We start from the raw sequence: 15092 nt of genomic DNA, 5'->3' as shown, positions 1-15092 counted from the left end.
TTCTCTTTTTCTACTTCCAGTCTGGTTTTCTCTTTTTCTACTTCCAGTCTGGTTTTCTCTTTTTCCTTCTCGGCTTCATTTTTCATCTGGAGTTCCAATTTCATCTTCTCCAGCTGGAACTGTCTCTCCTTGTCCTCACGCTGCATCTGGAGCTCTAACTGGAATATCTCCAAACTCCTATTTCGGCTACTTCTGCTACTGCGGCTACTCTTGCTGCTCCTACTCGATCCCTGGGATCTCACTTCATCCTGCCCATCATCCTCCTTTCCACTTTCAGCTCCTTTTTGGGCTCCTTGTTCTGCCACTTCACTTTTGGCTCTTAACTGCCTCAGGATCTCATCCTTCATCCCAGCTACTTTAGATACTTTCAACCTAATGCCACATTTTTCTGCTATTTGTTTTAATTGATCCTTCGTGCAACCTTCCAAGTCCTCAGGCTTGCCTGACTCCACAAATGCTTGCACCTTATCCATCTTGTCCTGTGAGTCTTCCCAAGAGAGAGAATATACACCTGCGGTCACACAGTTTATCTATTTCAACAAGGGGTGTACTAATCCACTCTTGGACAGGGTGTGGGTGTGTCAGTTCACTCTCCCGGACAGGCCCCCAATTTGTTATATTTTGTGTTTTGGTGGTGTTGTCGTTGTGTTGTTGATCCTTCTTTACAGACAACCCAACCCACAACTCGGTAGAGTGCTTATACCTCACTAGGAGATCACCCTTGGCGCTTCTGGCTCTTGGAGAGGGGCTCAACGTCACACGTTTAGGGGATGCGGCTCCAACACTTAACCTCGTTGTCACGTGCACACACCCACTCGAGCCGCTGTGACTCCCCACTCTCTCCTTATGTGATATGATCTCCTCAATCCCCTTTGACTTACTAGTTTTCCGTCCTACCCTGTCCACAGCGGTGGTTCTTGGTTCTTTCTCTCTCTCTCTCTCTCTCTCTCTCTCTCTCTCTCTCTCTCTCTCTCTCTCTCTCTCTCTCTCTTCCTTTACTATTTCCTGGGAAGCCTCACTAGGACAAGGGCAAACACCAGCAAATTGGAATACATTTACTAGACAAAGCACATACACAATACATACATACATATAATAATAATGAATCCTATACTCTATACTATTACAATCAGGTTGCACTCCAACATCATCAGAACTCTATCATCAGCTTATCAAGTGGTATCATATCTCCTGGTTCACCACCTGATACTATCAACCTCCTCAAGTAGATCAAGTCTACATACACTGTTGCACTATCAACAAGAGAATATATATATATATATATATATATATATATATATATATATATATATATATATATATACATATATATATATATACATATATATATACATATATATATATATATATATATATATATATATATATATATATATATATATATATATATATATATATATATATATATATATATATATATATATATATATATATATATATATATAAACGTGTACAAGGAAAATCAGCATGTGAATGCAATAACATATATCAGTATAAATGTTCCTTGATACACAACAATGATCAATCGATCACCCTATCAGTCCTAGAACACATACATCTGTAGATAATCCAGCCTACGATTGTAACTCTAAACTTCAGTATAAAACACTCCTTGACATAAGAATGCAAACAATCAATTACCTCTCACTGCGTCTTGCACGATAATGACAACCAAACACTCGATTACCTCTCTACAAGTAATCATTTAGAACTTTCCTTCCACCTCTAGAAGTTCACTACCCTGATCTCTTCAGGTTCTTCCGGGCTTAACTACCAGGATCCTCTGCAGCTCCTCCAGGCTGCTACCATTAAGTTTTCCTTGAGCAATTACGGTGCTTCACCCTTCTGCTAGGTTCCTCCACAGCTCTCTTGGCTGCTACACCATGAAGTTCCCTCGAGCAACTATGGTGCTTCGCCACCTCTACAGAAGCACGTGACACTCCTCTTCACTGCTTCTCTTCACACCTCGAGGTCCTCTGCTCCACTACCTTGGAGTCACATCAACTACTCCCTCTGTGCTGGCTTCGAAGTTCTCAGCAACTTCTTCCCCAAAGACAAACCTGCAACCCATCGACACTCCAATAAAAATGTTTCCATTAAAACACATAAACAAAAATAACCACACAACATGTTTGCCTCCTACATCCATCTGCTCTCTACATACAGTGTGAGTGGACTCCCCCGTTTTGGGGCGGGTCTATGCTCCACCTCGCCCGGCGGTCCTCACTCACTCAGGGAGGGGTCCTCTGCTACCAGGAGCTGGGCTCTGGCAGTCGACGGGAGAGGGCGCGCTGCTCGTCCCTCCAGCTGTCTCTCTCATCTCCGTCCTCTCATTTAGGCTTCCTGCCTTACCAAAACATGTCTAACTTATAAATAAACATTGCTACTGTCGCTGGGCACACGACCAACTACAAGCAATCACTATGAACTGGCTTAAATCGTGCTTACCACAGATTGTCTAGTCGAGGGCGCTATCCCTCTTATGGCGTCTGATCAGGGCGCTCCACACAGCCCACGAAAATGTCTCTGGGCACCTTAATAAACTCTCCTCGCTGTCCAGGACTTGAGACCACAACGTTCTCAGCTCAATTCCACAGCTGGCACGTCTGCACACTTCTCTTGGAGATATATCACTAGGGGTTCCTTTCTGACGGGAGCTCAAACGGAGCGTGGCTTTCCCCCTGCGATGTCTGGCCTCAAGTGAGATCAAAGCCCTCCAGAAGCGAGCCTCACGCCTCCAGCAAAATATCCACATCTCCTATCCAGTCATTTATTTATTTTCTTATTTACTGCCCATAATCTTAAATTGTTCATTGAATCCAACAAACTATTTTACATCTGTGTTATCGCCTCTATATTTCCTATACTTTCTAGTTAGGTCAGGCTTGTTGAATAACTCTCAAGGGGGAGACTCGTTTCTCCTGTAGGCTGAGATCAAAACACAGGATACTAATACAGTGTGGCCAGTGAATTCAGTGGTACTGTTGTCCAACCAGCTAAGGGACTGAAACGGTGAAATTAGTACCTACTAACTTGTCTGTGCTGTCGTGTATGCTCGATGATATCGAGATGGAGGAGGACAAAGTAAAGAAATTTATTGACACAAGGGACGAGAGAATTTTGGAAGAGTGTACCAAGGCCCAGCTCCAACAAGTGGCAAACCACTTTGGGATCAGGTTGAGGACGACTAAGGTTGCGGAGCGAAGGATAGAGATCATGGCACAGCTCATAGCTCGAGAGGTGACGGGAGAGGAGCCGTCTCAAGGAGAGCCCTCCCAAGAAGAGCCTTCGCAAGGTGAACCGTCCCAACTAGAGCCACCCCAAGCGCCTACCAGTGTGGAGAGAATTCACAGTGAACATGGGAGCAGTGGAAAGTCCAGCTGTAGTTGTGGGAACCGACCTGTGAGATTTATATTTATTTAATTTATATGAATATATATAGAATTTATATTTACGTTAATTTATATACTTCGATAGCAATTTGTATAATGATAAGTGGACTGTATTTCTGCAATAATCTCATAATCTCAAAAATCAATCCTCTACACATTAGGGGGGGTTTATATTAATTGAATATATATGCAGCCAATCAAACTACAGTAATAGACTACATACATTGAAGAGGTTCCTTATCTTATAGTACAGCAGGTTAGTCCACCAGGTATAACTAGGGTGTAGACACCAAATTATCCTCTTTGAGGTAGCTTCCATCACCCAGTAACTGGTGCACAAAATCTTGCTTCCTCGTCTTGACCTGTCAAAAGTGCGCTAGCTGTAAAGCCAGAATCCTATATATGACAAGTATTTCAGAGAAAACACTGTACTTGGAACAATAAAGACCTGGCTTAATTACCTTTAGTTTGAGGCTATATCGTGCTCTAACCGGAAACCCTACCCAATGACATTAATGGCCACTAATGATAGATAATGGGTTTCGGAAAGAACACTTAACTTGATTTGATGACAGCGTGTTGAAAATGGTACACCTTTGGTTTCCATAACACTACGTCCAAGTAAATTTAACAGGAGCCGAATTTGCTCCCTGTGAGCCTCTGGTCTAGTATCAACAAAGGCTGCCCTCCTTCCTCACCCTGACGCCTGGCTTACATTGTCCACATGACAGAAAGTGATAGAAGGGTCACATTTACTCTACTTTAATATTGATAATTAAGTTAATTTATATGAGATGTTTTATGATGGTAAAGTCCAAAGACTAATGTATTTAAGAATAATTCCCAGCAGAATAGCTGGTGAATTATAATAGTATGTGGTGATGATATCCCGTTTTCTTTAGACGGTAATTCCACTACAAGTTACGTTTTCTATAGGTTACTTGTTGGTAATACAGCAGCAATTATTATCTGTCTGATTATTAAATGGTGTCGGATTTTCCGACAGTAGTAAGAGGAGCCTGCAACCAGAAATAATGAAGATGCAACTGGTAGCCCAGCTGTGGCGAGAGGAAAGAGAAGCGCAAATGCAGCGAGAAGGAGAGAGACAACTGCGACTGGAGGAGATAAAGGCAAAGAAAGAAGTCGAATTCCGTCGCATTGAGTGTGGTCTGCCCTCACTACTTGCACGGCGGGATGACCTCAAGGTAATGGAACGTGACTTACCTACGTTCGAACCACAAGAAGCTGAGGCATTCTTCAAACACTTTGAACGAATAGCAACTCTGAAGGAGTGGCCAGAAGATGATTGGGCTGCTCTGGTCCAGGGCAGGTTGACCGGCGAGGCCCGGGAAGCCTATAACATGCTGGACCTAGAGGAGTGTACTAGTTACGACGCGATTAAGAATGCGGTGCTCCACTCATTCCGGCTGACTCCGGAGATGTACCGGAAGCGGTTCAGAGAGTGTACAAGAGCGTCGGGAAAGTCTTATGCCGAGACCGCCAGGGATATGGAACGGAAATTCCTACGTTGGTTGAAGGCGGAGGAAGCGGAGTCGGCGGATGAGATCAAACGACTGATAGTGATGGAGAAGTTTATGTCAGTGCTCCATCCTGAGTTGCGAGTAAGGGTGAGAGAAGCAGGTATTAAGGACCTGAAGGCTGCAGCGGACCGAGCCGACATGCTGAAGGAGGCACTACATCTCAGGAGGGAGGGGCCGCCCAGACACTCGCCTTACCCCAGGTCGGGAGGGAACTTTAGGAGTTCAGGAAGAGCGAGGACGGGTGGGGACTCTCCCAAGGGTAGTGTACCCAATGAAGTAACCCAGTTCAAGAGCTCAAGGGACGCGGTGAGGAAGCCCCAAGCTATGAGCAGTGGACCTAGCTCAGGAGCAAGTGCTGCAGCCCCGGACACGACGACAGGGAGTCCAAGGAGGACCCAGCGAACGTCTGCAAGTGGTACCGCCAGGGGGACTGGCGAGTGGCCGCCCAGGGGAGCCAGCCGATGCTTTAACTGTGGTGTGAGGGGACATTATGCCCGCGAGTGTGAGGAGCACCAAAGGAATATGGGACTAATGTTGGAAGAGGAGAGAGTGTTTGTTCACACCCCATATTATAGTGGACCCAACGTGAATGGTTGGGAATTGAAGTTGGCTGAACATCCCTTCGTTTTCGGGGCCAACGTGAAGTTTGGAAAGTCAGACCCAGTGGAGGTGGCCGTTCTTCGAGATACGGGTGCTGACATAAGTATGGTAACCAGGAGTATTCTCCCCAAGGAATTTAATGATTCACCTGTGGGAGTGGTGAGGATACGCAGTGTGGGGGAGGAATACAGGCTGCCACTTCACGAAGTACAGCTGATTGCCGACTGCGGAGTCGAGAATGCTATAGTAGCTGTAGCCCCTAAATTACCCCTAGAGCATGTACAGATGGTGCTGGGTAATGACCTCGGAGGAGGCAGGATACAACCCGATAGGGTCAGGAGTGCCTATGTTGCAAGCAGCGGTACAACCCTGCCAGGTGAGGTATCGGTCGTTCCAGATGGTAGTGAGGAAGCCGACTTCGTCAGGGGAAACGTCGCCAAAGACGACGACAACGAGGGCGAGAGTGCAGAGAGGTCGTCGCAGGTCGTGGAAAACCCCGACGAGGACCTCCGACTAAGCCTGATGATGCGTGTGGAGGAGTGGCGAGGAGCAGCTGTACAAACGCCTGGGGCGGTGAAGAGGCTGCAGACCGCACTCCCTCCACACAGAAACGTGAATAAAGTAAGCTCAGTGGATGAGCGAACGGCAGTGAGGGGCAGAGTGGAGGAGCCACGACGCAGTGCACCCTATGCCGGCCAGATGAATAGTGGGAGGTGCAAGATGAACCACTGTGATGAGGCGAGCCACAGGGAGGTGGATGAGCCCAACCACGAACCGAAGAAGACGTCTGCAGGGAAGAGAATCGCATGGAGGAGTGAAAATGTTCGTCGGGAACGAAGGAGCGAATGGTATAGGAAAGGCAATACGAAGAAAGCAGGAAATAGGTACACTCAGGGTAGGCGCCAGCCTAACCAGAGGGGCATTGACCCATCGCAAAAGCCTAGTGTGGAAGAGAGGAAGCTGCTAGATGGAGTACAGGAGACAAGTGCCACTGTGAGGAGGCAACGCACCTATGGGAGAAGAGGAACCGAGAATAGAGAAGATTGGCGAAGAGGAGATCATGAGAGGAAACATGGAGTACCTGTAGGATGCAGTGGAAGTGCAAGACTATCTCGGAGTGCACGACGCGGTGGAGGCGCTGCATGCACTGAATCTTACAGTGGTAACGAGCCGTTAGAGTACACTCGTAGCCATGGAGAGAGGATTTCTTGTAGGTGTTCAGGGAACACCCATCACACCCGGTCCTATGCGAGGTGGAGATATAATGAGGCAAGTGACTGGCAAGGTGGTACGAGCCACGTCACCAACTGGAGGAGTGACACTTCAGGAACGGAGGGAGCAAGAGTATAGGTTGCCCTCTTGAGTGCTGCTCTTCCGATATGACTCTTATTTTAAGGGGAGGGGTAAGATACAGTACCTAGAGAGCCCGGGGTAGTAGAGAGCGCGCATTGATGGCTTAGGAAGCATACTGTAGAGCTAGGGTATCCAGAGGGTACAAAAGTAGCAGGGGTTGTAGGTACCATAGGATGTAGGGAGTCTTTGTGATCATTGGGAACACAAGGTGTTAAGATCCTGGACCACCATTAGTAACGCTACTATGATTGTGTGTGGTGATTTAGGTGTGGCTGTGTGTGTGGGGGGGGGTGTTTGTGTGGGTGTGTGTGTGTGTTTTACTGCAATAACAACAATCTTATGTTGCTAATATTGACTGTGGTGTTTAATAGGGGTTCTAGTATTGACTGGTGTCATCAGTGGTGCTTTCGTTGGTTAGTATTAACAGTGAGCCTAGTATTGATCGTGGTGTTAACAGTAGTGATTGACAGCCCTAGATTGTGTGCTTCGTTTCCTTTATGTTGCATTTCTCGGATGAGATTCATATTATCTCTGTAAGTCACATAAAGGAATAGGGGATGATAAACGTCAAAATATTGCTAAATTCGATGATTTTTCGTACGAAACAAAATGCAAGAAAACTTCCTTAAAATGCAATATTATGCGAAATTCTGAGATTTGAAGGCCAAATAACATATCGTAATACTACATGAAATAGAATCGAAATATTGGTAAAAATGAATATGTTTACGTAATATCAAACTACATGAAAAACATGAAAAAGTCAATATTTAACCATATTTGAGGATTTTAACTTCAAATCATAGAGCGAGGTTTCGTATTATTTAGATCCAAGAAAAGACATATGACAATGTTGTTTCAAATACAAATGATAAAAATCAATGTATTTTCATTAGTATTAACTAAAATGTTCCTGATTTTCCGTTTATATTACCGATGGAAGATGTACACGAAAATCGCTCTATTCCGGCTGAAACGTCGATATATGCAATAAAAACAGAACTTCTCCCCTTTTCAATATCTTACTCAGTATTTTAACGAGAAACAAATAGTTGATTGAAAATGAAGTATTTAAGGTTATTATCTAATCAATTATGTGTTTGCGTCATTTTTATCGTATATTTAATGAATTAATACCCGTAGACTGAAAATTCACAAAAACGTGGAAAACGGCAAAATATTGCCTAATTCGATCATATTTTGTTTAAATCAAATAAAAGAAAAGGGGATGATAAACGTCAAAATATTGCTAAATTCGATGATTTTTCGTACGAAACAAAATGCAAGAAAAATTGCTAAAAATGCAATATTGTGCGAAATTCTGAAATTTGAAGGCCAAATCACATATCGTGATACTACATGAAATAGAATCGAAATATTGGTAAAAATGAATATATATACGTAGTATCAAACTACATGAAAAACGTGAAAAAAGTCACTATTTAACCATATTTGAGGATTTTAACTTCAAAACATAGAGCGAGGTTTCCTATTATTTATATCCAAGAAAAGACATATGACAATGTTGTTTCAAATACAAATGATAAAAATCAATGTGTTTTCATTAGAATTAACTAAAATGTTCTTGATTTTCCGTTTATATTACCGAGGGAAGATGTACACGTAAAACCGCTCTAATCCGGCTGAAACGTAGATATATGCAATAAAAACCGAACTTCTCCTCTTTTCAATATCTTACTCAGTATTTTAACGAGAAACAAATAGATGATTGAAAATGAAGTATTTAAGGTTATTATCTAATCAATTATGTGTTTTGTATCATTTTTATCGTATATATATGAATTAATACCCATAGACTGTAAATTCACAAAAACGTAGAAAACGGCAAAATATTGCCTAATTCAAAGATATTTTGTTTAAATCAAACAAAGGAAAAGGGGATGATAAACGTCAAAATATTGCTAAATTTGATGATTTTTCGTACGAAACAAAATGCAAGAAAACTTGCTTAAAATGCAATATTGTGCGAAATTCTGAGATTTGAAGGCCAAATCACATATCGTGATACTACATTAAATAGAATCGAAATATTGGTAAAAATGAATATATTTACGTAGTATCAAACTACATGAAAAAGGTGAAAAAAGTCACTATTTAACCATATTTGAGGATTTTAACTTCAAATCATAGAGAGAGGTTTCGTATTATTTAGATCCAAAAAAAGACATATGACCATGTTGTTTCCAATACAAATTATAAAAATCAATGTGTTTTCATTAGAATTTAATAAAATGTTCCTGATTTTCCGTTTATATTACCGAGGGAAGATGTACACGTAAAACCGCACTAATCCGGCTGAAACGTCGATATATGCAATAAAAACCGAACTTCTCCTTTTTCAATATCTTACTCAGTATTTTAACGAGAAACATATAGATGATTGAAAATGAAGTATTTAAGGTTATTATCTAATCAATTATGTGTTTGCATCATTTTTATCGTATATATATATGAATTAATACCCATAGACTGAAAATTCAAAAAACGTGGAAAAACGGCAAAATATTGCCTAATTCGATGATATTTTGTTTAAATCACATAAAGGAAAAGGGGATGATAAACGTCAAAATATTGCTAAATTCGATGATTTTTCGTACGAAACAAAATGCAAGAAAACTTGCTTAAAATGTAATATTATGCGAAATTCTGAGATTTCAAGGCCAAATCACATATCGTGATACTACATGAAATAGAATCGAAATATTGGTAAAAATGAATATATTTACGTAATATCAAACTACATGAAAAACATGAAAAAGTCAATATTTAACCATATTTGAGGATTTTAACTTCAAATCATAGAGCGAGGTTTCGTATTATTTAGATCCAAGAAAAGACATATGACAATATTGTTTCCAATACAAATGATAAAAATCAATGTATTTTCATTAGTATTAACTAAAATGTTCCTGATTTTCCGTTTATATTACCGATTGAAGATGTACACGAAAATCGCTCTATTCCGGCTGAAACGTCGATATATGCATTAAAAACAGAACTTCTCCCCTTTTCAATATCTTACTCAGTATTTTAACGAGAAACAAATAGTTGATTGAAAATGAAGTATTTAAGGTTATTATCTAATCAATTATGTGTTTGCGTCATTTTTATCGTATATTTAATGAATTAATACCCATAGACTGAAAATTCACAAAAACGTGGAAAAACGGCAGAATATTGCCTAATTCGATCATATTTTGTTTAAATCAAATAAAGGAAAAGGGGATGATAAACGTCAAAATATTGCTAAATTCGATGATTTTTCGTACGAAACAAAATGCAAGAAAAATTGCTTAAAATGCAATATTTTGCGAAATTCTGAAATTTGAAGGCCAAATCACATATCGTGATACTACATGAAATAGAATCGAAATATTGGTAAAAATGAATATATATACGTAGTATCAAACTACATGAAAAACGTGAAAAAAGTCACTATTTAACCATATTTGAGGATTTTAACTTCAAAACATAGAGCGAGGTTTCCAATTATTTATATCCAAGAAAAGACATATGACAATGTTGTTTCTAATACAAATGATAAAAATCAATGTGTTTTCATTAGAATTAACTAAAATGTTCTTGATTTTCCGTTTATATTACCTAGGGAAGATGTACACGTAAAACCGCTCTAATCCGGCTGAAACGTCGATATATGCAATAAAAACCGAACTTCTCCTCTTTTCAATATCTTACTCAGTATTTTAACTAGAAACAAATAGATGATTGAAAATGAAGTATTTAAGGTTATTATCTAATCAATTATGTGTTTGCATCATTTTTATCGTATATATATGAATTAATACCCATAGACTGTAAATTCACAAAAACGTAGAAAACGGCAAAATATTGCCTAATTCAATGATATTTTGTTTAAATCAAACAAAGGAAAAGGGGATGATAAACGTCAAAATATTGCTAAATTCGATGATTTTTCGTACGAAACAAAATGCAAGAAAACTTGCTTAAAATGCAATATTGTGCGAAATTCTGAGATTTGAAGGCCAAATCACATATCGTGATACTACATTAAATAGAATCGAAATATTTGTAAAAATGAATATATTTACGTAATATCAAACTACATGAAAAAAGTGAAAAAAGTCAATATTTAACCATATTTGAGGATTTTAACTTCAAATCATAGAGCGAGGTTTCGTATTATTTAGATCCAAGAATAGACATATGACAATGTTGTTTCCAATTCAAATGATAAAAGTCAATGTGTTTTCATTAGAATTAACTAAAATGTTCCTGATTTTCCGTTTATATTACCTAGGGAAGATGTACACGTAAAACCGCTCTAATCCGGCTGAAACGTCGATATATGCAATAAAAACCGAACTTCTCCCCTTTTCAATATCTTACTCAGTATTTTAACGAGAAACAAATAGATGATTGGAAATGAAGTATTTTAGTTATTATCTAATCAATTATGTGTTTGCATCATTTTTATCGTATATATATGAAATAATACCCATAGAATGTAAATTCACAAAAACGTAGAAAACGGCAAAATATTGCCTAATTCGATAATATTTTGTTTAAGTCACATCAAGGAAAAGGGGATAATAAACGTCAAAATATTGCTAAATTCGATGATTTTTCTTACGAAACAAAATGCAAGAAAACTTCCTTAAAATGCAATATTATGCGAAATTCTGAGATTTGAAGGCCAAATCATATATCGTGATACTACATGAAATAGAATCGAAATATTGGTAAAAATGAATATATTTACGTAATATCAAACTACATGAAAAACATGAAAAAGTCAATATTTAACCATATTTGAGGATTTTAACTTCAAATCATAGAGCGAGGTTTCGTATTATTTAGATCCAAGAAAAGACATATGACAATGTTGTTTCCAATACAAATGATAAAAATCAATGTGTTTTCATTAGAATTAACTAAAATGTTCTTGATTTTCCGTTTATATTACCGAGGGAAGATGTACACGTAAAACCGCTCTAATCCGGCTGAAACGTCGATATATGCAATAAAAACCGAACTTCTCCTCTTTTCAATATCTTACTCAGTATTTTAACGAGAAACAAATAGATGATTGAAAATGAAGTATTTAAGGTTATTATCTAATCAATTATGTGTTTGCATCATTTTTATCGTATATATATGAATTAATACCCATAGACTGTAAATTCACAAACACGTGGAAAAACGGCAAAATATTGCCTAATTCGATGATATTTTGTTTAAATCAAATAAAGGAAAAGGGGATGATAAACGCCAAATATTGCTAAATTCGATGATTTTTCGTACGAAACAAAATGCAAGAAAACTTGCTTAAAATGCAATATTATGCGAAATTCTGAGATTTGAAGGCCAAATCACATATCGTGATACGACATGAAATAGTATCGAAATATTGGTAAAAATGAATATATTTACGTAATATCAAACTACATGAAAAAAGTGAAAAAAGCCAATATTTAACCATATTTGAGGATTTTAACTTCAAATCATAGAGCGAGGTTTCGTATTATTTAGATCCAAGAATAGACATATGACAATGTTGTTTCCAATACAAATGATAAAAATCAATGTGTTTTCATTAGAATTAACTAAAATGTTCCTGATTTTCCGTTTATGTTACCTAGGGAAGATGTACACGTAAAACCGCTCTAATCCGGCTGAAACGTCGATATATGCAATAAAAACCGAACTTCTCCCCTTTTCAATATCTTACTCAGTATTTTAACGAGAAACAAATAGATGATTGAAAATGAAGTATTTAAGTTATTATCTAATCAATTATGTGTTTGCATCATTTTTATCGTATATATATGAAATAATACCCATAGACTGTAAATTCACAAAAACGTAGAAAACGGCAAAATATTGCCTAATTCGATGATATTTTGTTTAAGTCACATAAAGGAAAAGGGGATAATAAACGTCAAAATAGTGCTAAAAACGATGATTTTTCGTACGAAACAAAATGCAAGAAAACTTCCTTAAAATGCAATATTATGCGAAATTCTGAGATTTGAAGGCCAAATCATATATCGTGATACTACATGAAATAGAATCGAAATATTGGTAAAAATGAATATATTTACGTAATATCAAACTACATGAAAAACATGAAAAAGTCAATATTTAACCATATTTGAGGATTTTAACTTCAAATCATAGAGCGAGGTTTCGTATTATTTAGATCCAAGAAAAGACATATGACAATGTTGTTTCCAATACAAATGATAAAAATCAATGTGTTTTCATTAGAATTAACTAAAATGTTCTTGATTTTCCGTTTATATTACCGAGGGAAGATGTACACGTAAAACCGCTCTAATCCGGCTGAAACGTCGATATATACAATAAAAACCGAACTTCTCCTCTTTTCAATATCTTACTCAGTATTTTAACGAGAAACAAATTGATGATTGAAAATGAAGTATTTAAGGTTATTATCTAATCAATTATGTGTTTGCATCATTTTTATCGTATATATATGAATTAATACCCATAGACTGTAAATTCACAAAAACGTAGAAAACGGCAAAATATTGCCTAATTCAATGATATTTTGTTTAAGTCACATAAAGGAAAAGGGGATGATAAACGTCAAAATATTGCTAAATTCGATGATTTTTCGTACGAAACAAAATGCAAGAAAACTTGCTTAAAATGCAATATTATGCGAAATTCTGAGATTTGAAGGCCAAATCACATATCGTGATACTACATGAAATAGAATCGAAATATTGGTAAAAATGAATATATTTACGTAATATCAAACTACATGAAAAACGTGAAAAAGTCAATATTTAACCATATTTGATGATTTTAACTTCAAATCATAGAGCGAGGTTTCGTATTATTTAGATCCAAGAAAAGACATATGACAATGTTGTTTCCAATACAAATAATAAAAATCAATGTATTTTCATTAGTATTAACTAAAATGTTCCTGATTTTCCGTTTATATTACCGATGGAAGATGTACACGAAAATCGCTCTATTCCGGCTGAAACGTCGATATATGCAATAAAAACAGAACTTCTCCCCTTTTCAATATCTTACTCAGTATTTTAACGAGAAATAAATAGTTGATTGAAAATGAAGTATTTAAGGTTATTATCTAATGTATTATGTGTTTGCGTCATTTTTATCGTATATATAATGAATTAATACCCATAGACTGAAAATTCACAAACACGTGGAAAAACGGCAAAATATTGCCTAATTCGATGATATTTTGTTTAAATCAAATAAAGGAAAAGGGGATGATAAACGCCAAATATTGCTAAATTCGATGATTTTTCGTACGAAACAAAATGCAAGAAAACTTGCTTAAAATGCAATATTATGCGAAATTCTGAGATTCGAAGGCCAAATCACATATCGTGATACGACATGAAATAGTACCGAAATATTGGTAAAAATGAATATATTTACGTAATATCAAACTACATGAAAAAAGTGAAAAAAGTCAATATTTAACCATATTTGAGGATTTTAACTTCAAATCATAGAGCGAGGTTTCGTATTATTTAGATCCAAGAATAGACATATGACAATGTTGTTTCCAATACAAATGATAAAAATCAATGTGTTTTCATTAGAATTAACTAAAATGTTCCTGATTTTCCGTTTATGTTACCTAGGGAAGATGTACACGTAAAACCGCTCTAATCCAGCTGAAACGTCGATATATGCAATAAAAACCGAACTTCTCCCCTTTTCAATATCTTACTCAGTATTTTAACGAGAAACAAATAGATGATTGAAAATGAAGTATTTAAGTTATTATCTAATCAATTATGTGTTTGCATCATTTTTATCGTATATATATGAAATAATACCCATAGACTGTAAATTCACAAAAACGTAGAAAACGGCAAAATATTGCCTAATTCGATGATATTTTGTTTAAGTCACATAAAGGAAAAGGGGATAATAAACGTCAAAATATTGCTAAAATCGATGATTTTTCGTACGAAACAAAATGCAAGAAAACTTCCTTAAAATGCAATATTATGCGAAATTCTGAGATTTGAAGGCCAAATCATATATCGTGATACTACATGAAATAGAATCGAAATATTGGTAAAAATGAATATATTTACGTAATATCAAACTACATGAAAAACATGAAAAAGTCAATATTTAACCATATTTGAGGATTTTAACTTCA

The 15092-nt window shown here is 37.3% G+C and overlaps 1 protein-coding gene across 1 annotated transcript in view; it reads left to right on the top strand.

Annotated features, from left to right (window-relative positions):
* Window positions 1–4498: 4498 nt before the first annotated feature.
* LOC138361553 (uncharacterized) overlaps window positions 4499–15092 on the top strand; it is a 65497-nt gene continuing 54903 nt past the window's right edge. Inside the window, exon 1 of the mRNA XM_069320821.1 lies at window positions 4499–4743. Within this exon, the coding sequence (XP_069176922.1) occupies window positions 4499–4743 (245 nt within the window). The remainder of the gene's footprint in view (window positions 4744–15092) is intronic.

Source organism: Procambarus clarkii, unplaced genomic scaffold (assembly GCF_040958095.1).
Source record: "Procambarus clarkii isolate CNS0578487 unplaced genomic scaffold, FALCON_Pclarkii_2.0 HiC_scaffold_464, whole genome shotgun sequence".
NCBI lineage: Eukaryota > Metazoa > Arthropoda > Malacostraca > Decapoda > Cambaridae > Procambarus > Procambarus clarkii.
The sequence above is the reverse complement of the archived record's forward strand: the minus strand, read 5'-3'. Positions and strand labels throughout refer to the sequence as shown.